At 35.5% G+C, this 16,724-nt stretch overlaps 1 protein-coding gene across 5 annotated transcripts in view; it reads left to right on the top strand.

Annotated features, from left to right (window-relative positions):
* The window catches only part of Ros1 (ROS proto-oncogene 1, receptor tyrosine kinase), a 130,695-nt gene that overhangs the window by 29,700 nt on the left and 84,271 nt on the right, over nucleotides 1–16,724 (top strand). For all 5 annotated transcript variants that reach the window (XM_046426423.2, XM_046426421.2, XM_046426424.2 and 2 more), the window contains exons 9-18: nucleotides 528–604; nucleotides 2,064–2,186; nucleotides 2,635–2,819; nucleotides 3,580–3,677; nucleotides 6,856–7,352; nucleotides 8,637–8,849; nucleotides 9,594–9,704; nucleotides 10,654–10,832; nucleotides 12,860–13,051; nucleotides 16,362–16,462. In XM_046426423.2, the coding sequence (XP_046282379.1) occupies nucleotides 528–604; nucleotides 2,064–2,186; nucleotides 2,635–2,819; nucleotides 3,580–3,677; nucleotides 6,856–7,352; nucleotides 8,637–8,849; nucleotides 9,594–9,704; nucleotides 10,654–10,832; nucleotides 12,860–13,051; nucleotides 16,362–16,462 (1,776 nt within the window). The remainder of the gene's footprint in view (nucleotides 1–527; nucleotides 605–2,063; nucleotides 2,187–2,634; nucleotides 2,820–3,579; nucleotides 3,678–6,855; nucleotides 7,353–8,636; nucleotides 8,850–9,593; nucleotides 9,705–10,653; nucleotides 10,833–12,859; nucleotides 13,052–16,361; nucleotides 16,463–16,724) is intronic.

The raw sequence follows: 16,724 nt of genomic DNA, 5'->3' as shown, positions 1-16,724 counted from the left end.
AACTCCATGCTGTTGGGTTCCAGTCTTGGAACTTCTATGCTTATAAGATCACATAATCCTCAGCAAAAATATTTTCAAGTGCTTCTATTTTATTTAGAGGATCCATATAAGTTTAAGCTAATAAAAACATCATAAATACCACAAATGACATTTCTTCATTAGATCCAACATGAACAAAGTAAGGAGGAAAAATTCTGGTAATGGTATTTTTATTTACCATTGGGGATTATTTTATCATTGTTAGCTTCTGTGGCATTTACTAAGGGATCTTTAAATTAGAGGAAGAATGGGGGTTATGCAGATAGTAGAGTTCAGCTTTGACCTCAATGACCCTGAACTCTTCTGTGGGAAATGCAAACAAGGATGTGATTGATGGTCATTTTAGTGCTGAGCAGTGACACTAAGTAACTAGATATATGCATTGCCATACAGTCCTTTAAATAGAAATGTTATTGCTTCTTCTATTTTTATCTCATGTTCACACCATGCCATGTGAAACACATCTCTCCAAATTGTTTTTGGAATAGGTTTTCTATTGCAGCAGTAAATGAAGTTGGTGAGGGGCCAGAAGCAGAATCTAGTATTACCACATCATCTCTAGCAGGTATGGCCCAGGGTCGCGCTTTTGTTACATAGAAGTGAAAGGTGACAAAGGTAGGTTCAGAATTCAGTGGTATTGAGTCATCTGGTAGACTTCAAGATCCCTCCTCTTCTGCCCAAATGTATGTCAATTTTGGGTACTTTAAACTTTTGATTTTAAGTGGTTAAGTACTTGACAAATAGAATTAAGTGGTTAAATTGGAAGTTTTCATGTTAGAAGTTAAGAACTTAAAAAACAGAATTTTAAATTTTAAGAATAAAAAAAGTCTCAAATGCTTAGTTTCAATTGAAATCACAAGGATTGTGAGTTATTTTTACACACCTAAGGGATGCACATAGCCTTCTTTCCTTACTCGCTACATTATGTGCTGTTATTGGAGTCCTATCAGACATCTTATTTCTGCAGTCTCCATAAGTTTTTAAGTATATCTGGAGTTCAATAATTTATATTTTGCCATTTAGAATATTTAATCTACCAAATCATCTTTTTTATTGTTTTGTAGCAACAAAATAAAAGGATAGCTTTTTGGCTTTAATATTTTAACCATGGCCCTGAGTGGTTAAATTTTTACTGTATTATGCCTATATGAGCAAAATAATAAATGAAAATGCTTTCTAAGAAGCATTAGACATTTGGGGCCAGTATTAGTAAAAGGGTTTGGAACAACAGTCTAGGACTTCTAATTCTAGGAGTCTGCTGTTTTCACCAGAACTCCATTTGTTGACTTGACCGCCCCTTACCCTCATCTGCACATGCCTATGCCAGAGGGTATTGAATGTCATCTATCACCAGCATTTAGTTTTTTTTTTGGCTGTTCCTAGACTCTAGGAAAGGAGAGGTATTTTTGTTATGCAAGAAGTATATCTAAAGGGCATGTTAAATATAGATCTGTGTTAAGGTTGTTATGTGATTATTGCAATACATCATTAATTGGCCTAAAAGTGTTCATCAGCCATGGACCTTGCGTTGGTCTCTTCTGCCTCAAAGGGAGGGATATTGAAGACAACATAGATACAACCAATGTCTGTCTATGTGTGTGTGTGTGTGTGTATTATGCACCAACCTGTTTTGGCTGTGAATGGATTACTTCTGCCAACCAATGCTCCTGTCTGAGGACAGTGAGTGGAGCTCCTATTGGGGCAAGGATGTTGGGAATGGTAATACCTCATGTGATATAATTTTGGGGGTACTTAAGGGCACACACACACAAGACCCGCTTGGCTGCCACAGTGCTTCTTACCTCTAACCATGGAAAAATGTGGATTATACCATAGATGAAATGCCCCAGTGCCTTCAGAGAATATTTGGGCTCTTTTAAGCATGATTTCCCTTTGCTTTGAATGGTAGTGTTGAGATATATATATATATATATATATATATATATATATATATATAGTTATTTTGGTGTGTGTTAGTGTGCATTTGTTTGGTCTGTTTACCTAAAAATCATATTTCTTTTCAGTTCAAGAAGAAGAACAGTGGCTCTTTTTATCCAGAAAAACTTCTCTAAGAAAGAGATCTTTAAAGCACTTAGTAGATGAAGCACATTGCCTTTGGTCAGATGCTATACACCATAATATTACAGGTCAGTATCATAGAAAGAAATGTTTCCTTAAGGTGAAAAGAAAGACTTGAAATTTCTAGAGGAAATGCTTCTAGAATGGAGGAATATTAAAAATTTATTTTTGGGTCTGGAGGAGCACTCAGTGATAGAACATGTGCTTAGCATGAAGGAGCCCGGGCTTCTTTCTCCAGTACCCAAAACAAAAACAACACCACAAACAAACATAATAAAAAACAAAATACAAAAAAAAAAATAAAACAAAAACCCCCCATTTTTTATATTTTTAGTATATACTCTTCTAAATTCTTATAATCTATTCTATACACATTAGAATAATTTACAATAATATTTTCTTCTAAAATAGAATCTGATTACTTTATTAAACATTAAAGAAATAAATATCATGTAAACTCTTTTTTTGTCCTGGTTGTTATGTAATAATGTGCATGTATTTGTGTGGCTCTTTTAGGAATATCAGTTAATGTCCACCAGCAAGTTGTTTATTTCTCTGAAGGAGCTCTCATTTGGGTGAAGGAAGCTGCCAACATGTCTGATGTGTCTGACCTGAGAATTTTTTATAGAGGTTCAGGATTAATTTCTTCCATCTCTATAGACTGGCTCTACCAGAGAATATATTTCATCATGGATGGACTGGTTAGTCTCAGAATTTAAAGTGAATAACGTAGATATATACTGATACACATATCTTGGTATATTTAAAAGTAAACACAATTCCCTCATCCAATACATACTCACTTAGTACTTACTTAGGACATTAAAGTAGCAATCAATCCTAAATCTGGTCTGCAAGAGTATCTAGCCTTTACCTAGTACTAGTCTTGCCATACTAATAGAACATTTTAATTTATGATTTTCCAGAGTTGTGAGTTAATACTAATGATAATTTATCCATGATAAGATAGTGGCAGTACTTGTATTATCATTAGATAAAACTATCCATCAGGATCAAAGTCAGTTGGAGGCATTTTTAATTATATTATAACCCAGGGCAACTGTAGTAGGCCTCTGAAAATAAGTAGTACTAAAGCATTAGAGAAGATATAATCTTGATGTGTTTCAAGTTATATTTCTTTGGAAGGTACAGGCTTGTCACAACAAGCCAAGAATATCACTATGCCTGGAAGCACATAAGCTTGGATATGGTTTACACCTTAAAAATAGTTTGGTGTCTCACAAGCCTGGAAAATAGGTACTTGTATTTCACTGATACCAATAGAATATGAACTCATTAGGATATAGGATATAGAACTGGATTTTAAGGGCTTCTTTTATTTTGTAAAGTGTTTAGTGAGTAGCACAATTCCAAGCATAGAACAGGGACTCAGAAAATACTTGTTGGCCAGATTGAGCACAGACAGACATTAATCCTACTGATATATTTTTGGTTCTATAGGTATGTGTCTGTGATTTAGAAAACTGCTCAAACTTTGAGGAAATTACTCCACCATCTATTATTGCACCTCAAAAAATTGTGGCTGACTCCTACAATGGGTAAGGTTTAGTCTTATAAATATGATTTCTTACCCATTGGCAAAAATCTTCATGGTTCTTACTTGGTAATGGAATACTGCTCTGTGGCACTGGGTGAGCCAGTCTACACATCTTATTTTAGATAAGTTTGATTACATTTCCAGGTAAATTTTTCATTTATAGATCCAGGAGAACATTTCTTTCAAACTTTATTGACTCCTCTTCTACTTCTGAAATATGGGTATATGTAAAGACCTTTGGTCTGGGGCTCAGAGTCCTGGGTTATAGTTCTTGATTTCTGTTTTAGTCATTTTTTTTTCTGCTGTGACTAAAAGATCTGACCAGAACAATTTTAGAGGAGGAAAGTTTTATTTGGGGCCTCACAGTTTCAGAGGTCTCAATCCATAGATAGTAGGCTCCATTCCTTGGGGCTCAAGGTGAAATTGAACATCATGGCAGAGAAGAGTAACAGAGGGAATCAGCTCACATGATGATCAGGAAGCAGAGAGGTCTTCACTTGGCAGTTACAGATACCCCCAAACCACACCCCAATTCCTATCTCTCCAGCCAAGTACCACTCAGTTAATCCCTATTAGGGGATTAATTCACTGATTGGGTTAAGACTCTTATAACCCCATCCTCTAAACTTTCTTGCATTGTCTCACATGTGAGCTTTTGGGGAATATCTCACATCCAAACCATAACAATTTGTCTATGGTGGGACTCAGTATCTCATTGTATTCACTATGAATGTATTTTGTGAACTCCAAATGAACACAAGTGTGAAAAATGAAAACACAGATTTTTATTTTGGGTTTTTTTTTCTTAAGTATATCCAGTTAACCAGATTAGTAACTAATAAGCCAGGTAAATGTGGATATGATTAAACATTATTTTTTTCTGTGGGAATAAAATTGTTTTCATTTTGAATGAAAAAATATAGCCCATAACATATATTTTACACAAACTAAAATTTTTTGAAAAAGATTGTTTGGGCTGGGAATATGGCTCAGTTGGTAGAGTGCTTGCCTTGCATGCACAAGGCCCTGGGTTCAATCCCCAGCACCACAATAAAAAAGATTGATTATTATTGCTTTAACATCAAACTTTTCTATTCATATTCTCTTAAAATTTATTAAAGATTTATTTTTGATTTTAGGTTTGAATGAATCACTGAATTTTAAAGAGTATTTTAAAAAACACTGTGATATAGGGCAAGTTCTTTGAACTCTCTAGATCTTATTTTTATCATTTGTAAAAGTTTAAAAACCTATGACATCTAACATTGTTGGCAGTTACACAAAATGTTTCATTCTGAGGATAATGAACTTCACCAAGTCAATTCTTAAATGCAATGTATATTGGTAGCTCTTTTTTCCAATTAGGATAGAATTGATTTATGCTTAGATTTTGAAATGTGACTATAAATGATCATGATAACTACTATTTATACAAATTTGTTTATACTTGTGTTTCTAAGTATATTAGTTCCAATAATTCTGTTTATCCTTGTTCAACCCTATGAGGTAGGTACTTTTATGAAATAAAGGAAGTGAAGTACAGGTTGATTTAGTAATTGTCCAAGGTCACACAGCTATTTTGTGATGTAACCAATTTGGGGCCTTGTCTTCTCATCTCTCTATACCATATGAGAGAATTTCTGTAAAAATCAGCATGTAACTTTTAGCCATAATTTGTATTGAATCTTCTATAGGACACCTGATGTATGAAGCAGTTTTCTCTCCTGGTATTAACAATATATTTTTATGCTGTTATTTCTGTACCATTGAATTATTCCCTAGTTGAGTGTGCACTTGTTATAAACCTTTGCCCATCTCCCCTCCCTGGTTCCCTTTGCCTCCTGCTTCTGCTTTTTCTCCTCCTACCTCTGTCCTCCTTCTCCCACTCCCCAGCTCTTCTCCTTCCTTCCTTCTCTTTTTCTTCTGAAGTTGTGATCAGAGTTCAAGATCCACACTTTTTCCTGCTTCAATACAGGAATTGTTCATTTTGGGGGGGCAGGTATTCAGGGATTGAACTCAGGACACTCAACCACTGAGCCACATTCCCAGCCCTATTTTGTATTTTATTTATTCAGGGTCTCACTGAGTTGCTTAGTGTCTCACTGTTGCAGAGGCTGGCTTTGAATTTGTGATCCTCTAGCCTCAGCCTCCGGAGCCGCTAGGAGCTGGGATTATAGGTGTGCACCACTGTTCCCAGTGGAATTGTTTTGTCTTTATTCCACAAATCTTTCCTCTTACCTACTCTGGAATTCCTCTAAAATTTTTTTGGGAAAAAAAGCAGAAAGTTAAGAGCCATGCATTTGGCCTGCTATGAACCTTCCTTTGAGAAAAAGAATGATCTCAAAAGGCAGTTTATATCTCAGGGTGTTACTCTATCATATCAATAAAGAATAGGAACAGGGGAATAAGAGCAAACTGAGCAATGACAAGGAAAATGGTCTTGACAGTTGTGATGGAGGTTGGAATGCTGCTAGTGCACGGGGCTGTGATAAGAAGAATTTACCAAGCACAAGTGCACTTTTGTTAGCCTCTGTCTTCATGGTCACAAATTCTAAATAAATTATTTAGTGATTTTACATTTTAGTGCCAATTTAGTGCCAATCAGTGATTTTACATTTTAGTTAAAATTTCACTTACACATTTGATGATCAGTGAAATATTTTGGTGGTGTGTTTTCTTTTTCATTATTGAAAGATGACCTGCCTGCTACCATGACGTTTGTCTCCAAATTGTGTGTTTTCTTTAAAGTTTTGCTTTCTTCCATTTATCATTTACAATATATAAAAAATTAACTGATAATTACCCTTAATTCACACAAAAAATTTGTGTATTTTGGAAGAAAATGTTTTATAGTAAATAACATATTTATCCATGTAATTTTTATATAACATGCTCTCCTTTGAAGGATCTTTCCTGTTCTTCAATTTCATGATACCTTATAAAAACACTTAAAATAATTAAAAGTTGAAGTATTACAAGTAATGCTGAAATTTTGCAAACTTAAATGAATAGAGCATATCTTTAGAAATGACCTTTACCCTTTTGTACCTCTGGGGCTCTGTACTTAGTGATTCCAGAGATACATGATTCTGATTGTACAAAAGGTTAAAGCAATTAGCTGAGGAGGTTGCTTGTCACCTTGCACTGAATCACACCAGGCCTCTTTGTTCCCGTGTCAGGTATGTCTTTTATCTCCTGAGAGATGGCCTTTACAGAGTTGACCTCCCTGAGCCACCTGGCAGGGATGCTAAAGCTGTGCACATCGTGGCGAGTAGTGCCTTGAAAGACTTTGCTGTCAAGCCACAGTCCAAGAGAATCATTTACTTCAATGACACTGCCCAAGTCTTCATGTCAACATTTCTGGATGGCTCGGCTTCCCATCTTGTCCTACCTCAGGTCCCCTTTGATGATGTGAAGAGCTTTGCTTGTGAAAACAATGACTTCCTTGTCACCGATGGCAAGGCCATTTTCCAACAGGACACTCTCTCTTTTAATGAGTTCATTGTGGGATGTGACCTAAGTCACATAGAAGAATTTGGGTTTGGTAACTTGGTTATCTTTGGCTCATCCACGCAGCCACACCCTCTACCAGGCCGTCCGCAGGAGATCTCTGTGCTATTTGGCTCTCACCAAGCCCTTGTTCAATGGAAGCCTCCTGCCCTCGCCATAGGAGCCAGTGAGTACACTGTCCACTGGGTGGCTACTGGCCTTATTGGAAGGAGAGGAGGCTTGAATTGCTTGGCATTGGGATTCAATTTTGAGAGCCCACATACTGTTAGTCACTGCTACTTAGCTAAGAAAAGGTGATTGTACAATTGTTCTGCATTTATTACTTTTCCAATAGGATGATCTCTATAATTCCCAGGTGGATCCTAACAGAACAATTTGGCCATTTATTGACCATCTACTAGGAGGTAGACTCTGACACCCTGGTCAGAGGGAATTTACTAGCCAAGAGGATAGAAGACTGGGGTTGAGATCTTGCATAAATTTGAGCAAGTCTCTGAAACTCTTTGAACTTGTAGCATGTGGGTAAACAGGAAAGCTCTTGAGCCAGTCTGATTCAAATGCTGATCTTGACTCTAGGCAATTACTTAACCACTTTGTGACTTGGTTTCTATAACTAGAAAATGAGACTTTTAATGATATCTTTTAATGGGACTGCCAGACAGATTAAATTAAGAGACAGAAGGAGAACACTTAGAACTGTATCTAGCACAGAGTTCAGCAAACTTTTCACTAAAGGAAGAGCCAGATGGTAAGTAATCTGAGCTTTGTGGGTCAGATGGTCTCTGTCACAGTTACTCAGCTATCCCTGTGGTGTGAAAACAGTCATAGATATTATGTAAAGGAATAACTGAGGCTGTGTTTTAGTACAATTTTATTTACAGAAATGGGTAATGGGTTTGATTTGACCTGTGGACTATTTAGTTTGCCAACCCCTGGTCCACTAAGTAGTAAAATTTAGCAAACATTGGCTATGTTTTTACTTTGATACAAAGTTAATTATTACTGTGTGCTGCATATCTCCGAAATGGTTGAGAATCAATGGGCAATTTCCCCCCATATTGATTGAGCTTCTTGGAGGTACTATGCAAACATAGAAATTATATTGGAGACTCATCAATAGACATTTTTATTAACAGCCTGATTACATCCGGTAGTGTTATAGAGAATGCTTCTGCAATCCTACGAGGCCAACAATATAGCTCTGACTGAAGGACAGTTTTACTGGTGGGAATGATGGCCCCATCTGTAGAGCAAAGTAAGTGGCATGGAAGGAATGAGCACTGTCCCAGTATTTTTGTCATATTGATGTTCATGGTTAGATGAGTAATGGGCATTACTGCCCAATTATTCCTCATTCCAGATGAAGCTGTAGAGGAATTTATTGACAATCCGTGGTTTGCCCTTATTGTTGTCATCCTGGTCAATGACATTGTTGAATTCTTTTTATTAGGCCCTTCTGCATGGCAGAACTGGACCTATGAGGTGAAAGTGTCATCACAAGACCTTCATGAGATCACTCACATTTTCTCAGACATAAGTGGGACCATGCTCAATGTGCCCAGGCTGCAGAGTGCTACAAAATACAAGGTTTTTGTGAGAGCAAGTTCTCCCAAGGGACCAGGCCCCTGGTCAGAACCCTCGGTGGGTACTACCTTGGTGCCAGGTGAGAGTCTGTTTTGGATACAGGAATCGATTCTGACAAAAAGAGTCTTAGCCCAAGAGTCCTTTAAAATTCTGTGCCCTTAATATGTTGAAAGAAATTAGAATGAAGATGTGTCAACTCTTGAGGATTCACACACACTCACATACATACCTGAGATCAGGAAAGAAAGCAAAACAGTGTGAAATTTGTGCTTCTAGCTTTCTGTTTTAAACTTTACAAGATATATTTGAGGAAACAGGATAATTTTCTTTTTTCATGAGTTTCCTCTTTCTCATGGCTTACTAAGCCATAGCATCTCTGAACTCTGAAGGTCTTTAAGGGAGAAGTTTAGGGGCTGTCAATTATGTCAAATTCTATCCTCTTAGCTGAAAGAAATGGAAGGCTAACTGTATCACTTATACTGCTGTTGTTATCACAATTACTTCTGGGCACTTGGAATGGAACCATTTAGATAGTAGCCACAGACCAAAACTCTGTCATGACCATGACACTATCATAGAGGCAACATTGCTACACAAATTTATTCACATTCAATTTCAAATCTTTATGTAAAAATCAGAAGGTATGTTTAATATGATAGACAAATAATTCTAGAAAGAATATAGAATTACTGATGTTCCTCCATAGTATTTTTAAAAATCCTGATAATTCTTTTACTTTATAAAAGAAATATTATAAGACATTTACCTTAGAAAACATGGTTTCTGTGATATTTCTTTCTTTTCTTTTTATTTCATCAAATAGCTACTGAACCACCATTCATCATGGCTGTGAAAGAAGATAGGCTTTGGAGTAAACCTTTAAATAATTTTGGCCCAGGAGAGTTCTTATCCTCTGACATAGGAAATGTGTCAGGTAAATACCCTTGTTTATGTAGATGACAAGTTTCTCCTCATATGGCTTCCTAAGTGATTCAATGAGTGAAAAGAATTGTGGGTTTTGCTACTAGGTCAATAGTGAAAAGAAAAAAATATTGACTGGGTGATACTGCCAGGGATATTGTGTTCACAAAATGTGAGGTTATTTATCGATGTATAACCAGTTCAGGAAGTCTTTGATATATTGCTCTTGTATTTTATTCAATAAATGTCACCTCATAGGAACAGCCTATTTCCACTCCAACAGCTATTCTTGAATTAATATGCTATGTGCTTCCTGTAGGACTGCAGCAAGGAACTGCTGGGTAGAGTTCTCAATAAGGTTTAAGAAAGAATTTGTGGACAAAGATGATTATTAAGTAAAGAATGGGGAGTTTGACTAGGAGAAAAGTAACTCATCATCCTAAGGTGATATAACATTGATCTTGCCTGAAGATGATGTCTTTTATAATTACCTAATTATTTTATCAAATGGCTTGGCTATTAAAAGCACAACAATGTTTCTTATTGACATGGGATCTGGATTTAGGAGGTAGAGTGTTGCTAATGGAAAGGATGATACTTTGGAGTTGGCTGGAATCTGGGCTTCCTTTCTTTTTAGCCGTGAGTATTCAGACAGAAGAGTTAATCTTGCCCTATCTCATAGTTGCCATCTTAAACATAGGAGTCATTCCTACTTCATAGCTTTGTTTTAGGACATGTATAGATCCTGGGACAATATTTGGCATAAAGGGGATGCTCAATGTATATTAGCCCAGTTCTAGGGGTTGAGATTCTTAGTTTACATTAATATTCTTGACAGATCTCTGAAATTCTAGTGCTTTAAAATTATACTGCAGTGTCTGTGTGATTTGTTGACTCACCTGATTTTTTTTTTTGGCATAGATGAGAAATAACTGCTAATGATTTTTTGTCTTTGTTTGGAGACATGGATTGGTATAACAACAGCCTCTACTACAGTGATGTGAAAGGTGATGTTTATGTGCGGCTGCTGAGTGGGACGGTTATCTCTGAGAATTATCACATACCCAACATTACAGGAGCAAGTGCTTTAGCTTTTGAGTGGCTGGGTCACTTTCTCTACTGGGCTGGAAAGACATATGTGGTACGTTAAAGCATGGCATCCTGGGTGCTCTAATAAATGCCTACCCACTTTAGTGACTAGCATGTTTTTTTAAACTCTTTTTCCTTCTCAGGTACCACCTATGCTACCATTTATGTGATATTTGTCTCTATACCTGCTCAATCTTAAAGTGCATTTATGTGCCAAGTTCATTCAGGCAAGCTGAAGGGAGTTGAGAGGGGTTATTCGTAGAATGCTTTCTAAAACAGTTTAGTTTAAAAATAATTTTGAAGAAAGTGGAAGAGTAGATATAAGAATAGATATTGGTGTACTAGTTATATATTTTTATTGATATCTTAAAATATATACAATAAAATGCTCACTTGAGGATCAGTATCTTGGCAGTAAGATAGCAGACTCCAAAGACTGATTAAAGGAAACTAAGTGAAAAAACTATTCTTAAAAGTGTAGATGAGGATAGGTAAAGTGAATAAGGATTAGCAAATCATCCCCTGGGCTAATTGTGGGAAGATAAAACCCCAGGTGTGAAGAAGGGGAAGAACTTGGAGAGGTCTATAGCTGTAGGAAAGTTGCTGACATGAACTGTGACTTTAGACGTAGAAAACCAGCCACTATCAAGCTGTGTAGTCTGGGAAGGAGTGAGCTGGGGAATTAGTGTCCAACTGTCTTTCCTCTTGCCTGCTGATCTGCTGTTTCCATTGGCCAAACCTCACTAGAATCCAGAGAATAAGATATAGCAGATTACACAGTCAGCCCCAAGGAACACAGATGAGGGTGGAGAGGGATGGAGAACAGACCTGCAATAAAATGAAAACATTCAGCACATGTTTGCAGTGAGACACACTGCAGAAAAAGGATGATGGTCAATGAGGAGAACACTGGCCTGACAGATCAAAAATATGGGACTGAAATTGTTTTCTAATTAGGAGGGTTCTTATTGTCCATTCATTAATTTGTTCAACAATTATTTATATATTACCATTGAGTTGATAGTCTTGGGAGAAGGCACAGTAGGAAATATAAATTCAATAGTAGAAATGTCCCTGCTCTTAAAAAAGAAAAACGGCTTGAAGAGCTATCATTCACATACCATAAAATTCATCCTTTTATTGAGTAAAATTCAGGGGTTTTTACTATGTTTGGCATTGTGTGTGACCGTTGCCACTTGGCCTAGCTCTTTTGAGGAGATGAAATATATAATATATAAAATGAGATATATTTCATCTCCTCAAAGAGCTAGGCCAAGTGGCAATGGTCACATAATATATATTATTATATGTATAATAATAATAAACATAAAAAGTATGTATTTAGAGGGAAATTCACAGGTGCCAGACATAGGCAAGCTGAATAGAGTTGAGAGGGGTTATTCAGAGATTGCTTTCTAAAACAATTGAGTTTAAAAATAGGTTTGAAGGAGTGAAAGAGTAGATATAAAAACTGTTTTCAAGTATTTGCTCTATCTCTTTTGAAATGGCTTAACTCCAGGGCAAATGATTGCTCAACTTTGTTTAACTCAGTTTACTTGTGAGGAAAAAATATATATGAAAAAAATTTCTCATATACTTAATGTGAAGATTACAGGAGCGAATATCTTAAAGGTAAAAATAAATCTACAGTGCCTGTCACATAATAGTTACTCATGAATAGTAGTAATTAATATCAGGTAGAGAGGAGTAAGGAAAGAGGTCATTTATCAGGATGTATACATCTTTTTCAGGAATCCAATCAAATATGTTCTTATACCTAAGTGTTTTGATTGGATGTATAACTGGGAATACAGAATATTTTAATTCAAAATAAATTTATTTCCCTTCCCTTTAGATACATGAAAGGAAATAAGATCCACAAAGGCAGGATTTGTGTGTGTTTGTTATTATATTTCCAAGGCTTAGCACATAACCCAGCATGCAGTGTTGATAAATATTTGTGGTTGAATAAATAAAGGGATGGATGAATGGGACAATTTGACAATGATTACAATAAGTTATTCAAAAATATTGAAGTCACTTAAAAATCATTAACTGACCTACCATTATGTTTTCTAGATACAAAGACAGTCAATGTTGACTGGTCACACAGACATTGTGACTCATGTGAAACTACTGGTGAATGACATGGTGGTGGATTCAGTTGGTGGCTATCTCTATTGGACCACACTATACTCTGTTGAAAGCACCAGACTAAATGGAGAAAGTTCCCTTATATTACAGGCACAGCCTTGGTTTTCTGGGAAAAAGGTGACAAGCTAAAAATAAGATCTGATTATTTAATATTAATGGTAGTGTTCTGTAGTTATAACACTGTCTCTGCTTATTGTGAGTAGCCGAGGTACAACCCTAAAGGAAATACTGCCATAGTAAGATTTTGGTGTAAACAAAAATTTTCTTGTGTTATTTGATGTCATAATTGATTATACAAATTCAAATATAGTATGGAGAGTTTTGTAGTTTTTTTTTTTGTCTTGAATGGACCCATGTTCAATATCTTCTTAACTTTTTGGTGTTTTTATCATCTTAATGACTTTGAGTGTTTTAGAGCTTCTTAGTGGTGATTAGGTATTTTGTTGTTTTTAATCAGTTTTGAGTAGTAACAGTGTGACTCTAAGGCAAATTATTTGACTTCTCTATATATGTTTCCTAATATGAAAAATAGAACTATTATTATTTTACCTCTTAGGATTATTTTAAAGATTAAATAAGATAATCCATGTGTTGTAGTGGGATTGTCTCAGGCACGTGGTAAATGCCCAATGTGAAGCTCTTAATATTGTAACGCAACTTGAAAAATACACCAGATAAAGGAATATTTAAAAATAGATGTTACTTTTATATCCTAAACTTCTAGAAGTAAAACTTACTTTTTAAAAAATCTATTTTTCTAACCCCTAGGTATCTATTTAAATTTCTGAATCTTATTTTTTTTTATCAAGAAAGTAATATATGTCCACTATAGAAAATTTGGAAATTACAAAAAAAATTAAGAACTAAAACATTTGTACCATTTTTATTTAATATAATCCCTTAAATTTTTCTTATTTTTGACTCTTTTTTTGTAGAGACTTATAAGAAGATATAGCAGATCATTAAAAATATACATATATATGAGCAGACTATTGAGTCAAATGATCCCCAATTCCTTAGGATAGATAAGTTACAATTCCTAGAATATTTAAAGATATCTAATTTGTATATATAGATTTTAGCCAGATATTTTAAAGAGACAGAAATTTACACATCATATCTGAAGACTGATCAATCTAGTCAACTAATTGAAAGGTCCCTTAGTTCTATTTTTGAGACACTTGAGTCTAAATTCAAAAATACACACACACACACACATTCATGTTTTATGTAATTGCTAAGGAAAAGCACTTTTGTTTTTGCAAAATCCTGTTTAAGATAATATTTTAAGAGTATCTTGTCTCTTCTCCCAGGTCTGAAGTGACCGTGGGGATGTTTCCATAAATGAGTGAATCATTAAATTTCTTAACATATTGGGAAAATGCATCTTTAAATTCCCACTCCAAACCCCTCCCTCCAGGCTGGTGCACATTGTGGCTGCTTTATAAATCTGTGTTCTGCTTCCATGGTTTGATGTCTGACCATCTGCTCCATGAATGCTAGAGGACATTTTGAAGCAACACCTTTTGCACCCAGCAAAGCTCTCCATCTCTCTGCCCTTCCTTTGTGTCACTCAGATTTATCACTTGGACACAAGATACTTTCTTCCAGCAAATATAAGGAAATAGAGTCAGCCAATTATTAATAGAAAAACAATTATCTGTGTGATGAAAAAGGAGAATGAAGTAAGAGATTCATCTAAAGTGAAAAAGATACTTCTTACTACATCTGATGAGTTCAACTTTTAGTGTAGAGTACATTTTACCATGGGGTTAAATTTCAGCATAAAGGTTTTAGTTTTAGATCAAAGAGTTTGTTTTCAAGGTATGGATGTCACTAGACCTAATGATGGCTAACCAAAGATTTATGGAACACATCTGACTCTGTTTAAATATGGGGCTGCTGATGGATGCAGAGGAATGGCAATGGCCCAATACCTGAATTTATTTATGGTTTGAATACTTTGCAAGTCCCTAACAAACGGACTTGTAGATTTTTTTTTTTGAGACAGAGAGTTAATTTGTAATTTAGAAAACTCTGTATGTCATAAATAACTAAACAAAATTATCTTGACTTCACTTTAACTGAGAAAAATAAATCCATAAATCACTTTTAGCATGAAGCAAGGACATGATTCAACTCCCCAAAGGCTGGTAACTGCCAGAATAGACTTTCACCTTTTGGGTTGGCTTAATTCACTTGAAGATAGAATGCTGTGATTTATATGACAACTGAAGGGTTGTTGCAGTCAAGTGCCTTATGACTTTCTTTGTAGCAGGGTAACCTAACAAGAGTATTTTTAGTTATTGAATTCCTTATTGTATTTCTTTTTCACTGATTCATTAATTTTGTTTAAAGGCTGTTGTTAACTTTCTAAACATGCAGTCATCAGTTTTAATTCCTTCTGATACCTCTCAGTCTCTGAGTCTTTTATAGGGACCTTCACTACCCTGAGGTCAGGCTCCTGGTAATCTCAGTTTATTTAAAAAATATCTGTGAAGCCAAAGAACAACAATAGCAATGGAAAAGGAGGCCATTTTGATAGTAACTTTTATTGTCTATACTCTATTTCACAGCGGAAGTAATCTTTCCTCTGGTCTCATCTAGGCAACTGACTTAAGATTAAGATACGGATTACAACAAGAAGACTAGAGTAGTAAGAAGTGGTTTTCAGATGTCTTCTAGAAGTGGCACTTCACATACACATGATCATCTAATTATAACACATAAACACCCTTAGTGTATTATCCTTGCCAAGTACATCAGGATGTTTTTGGTTGTAATTAATAGAAAAATACAATTTAAAATGGTTTAAACCTTTGGTTGTCACCCTTGGTTGCACATTGGAATTACCTGAGGAGTTTTAAAGCTTAATGGAAACTGGATTTCATCCCCAGGAATCATAATTTAATAGGATGCAGCCTGGGAATAGTTTTTTAAAATATTCCACGGATGATTCTAATGTGCAGCACTGTTTGAGAACAGCTGGTTTAAGCAATAACAAAAGTCATTGCCTCGTGTGGCTAAAAAGTCCAAAGTTATGGCTAGTTTTAGACAAGGCTTGACGCAGGATCAAAGTTTCAAATTCAGGAGGTCTGGAGCATGGTTAAGAATTTGTTTTCGTACCAGTTTCCAGATGATGTAACTGCTGCTGGTCTGAGAATCATACTTTGATAACAACTGGAGCTTAAATATATAAAGGCGAATAACAGATACTTCCTGCTTTTTTGAGAATTTTAGAAAACCACCATTACATTCAAATACAATAGCAAGAAGAATAATCATATAAATCTTATATTCAACAAAAGTGGAAATCATTGAATTTCTTATTACAAAGATGTTAAAGAGAAATCTAAAATTGAAGTGTGATCACAAAATTATACTTCAAATGTGTGTGGTTCAATTTCTTACTTTATTTTCTATGTAGGTAATTGCTCTAACTTTAGACCTCAGTGATGGGCTCCTATATTGGTTGGTTCAGGACAATCAATGTATTCACCTGTACACGGCTGTTCTTCGAGGACAAGGGTAAGAAGTGTCCCTCAAAGACAATAATTGAAAAGAAAATGATGACTTGAGCCTTAGTGACAAACTATACTGTATGAGAATTCTTGCATTCATTTGACAAGTATTTACAAATTACCCACTGTGTTGCAGGCATCGTGTTTATGAGGAAAGATAGGTTTATAAACAACTTTTTACAGTACGATATTGTAAGTGCTGGGATGGGTTATGAGACACTGAGGAGAATATGAATCAAGAGCCCAGGAAATGTATAGACACATGTTCT

The sequence above is a fragment of the Marmota monax genome, unplaced genomic scaffold (genome assembly GCF_021218885.2).
Source record: "Marmota monax isolate L192 unplaced genomic scaffold, Marmota_monax_Labrador192_F-V1.1 WCK01_AAM20220418_F8-fsc00174, whole genome shotgun sequence".
Taxonomy (NCBI): Eukaryota; Metazoa; Chordata; class Mammalia; order Rodentia; family Sciuridae; genus Marmota; species Marmota monax.
This window is presented reverse-complemented; position numbering and strand designations above follow the sequence as displayed.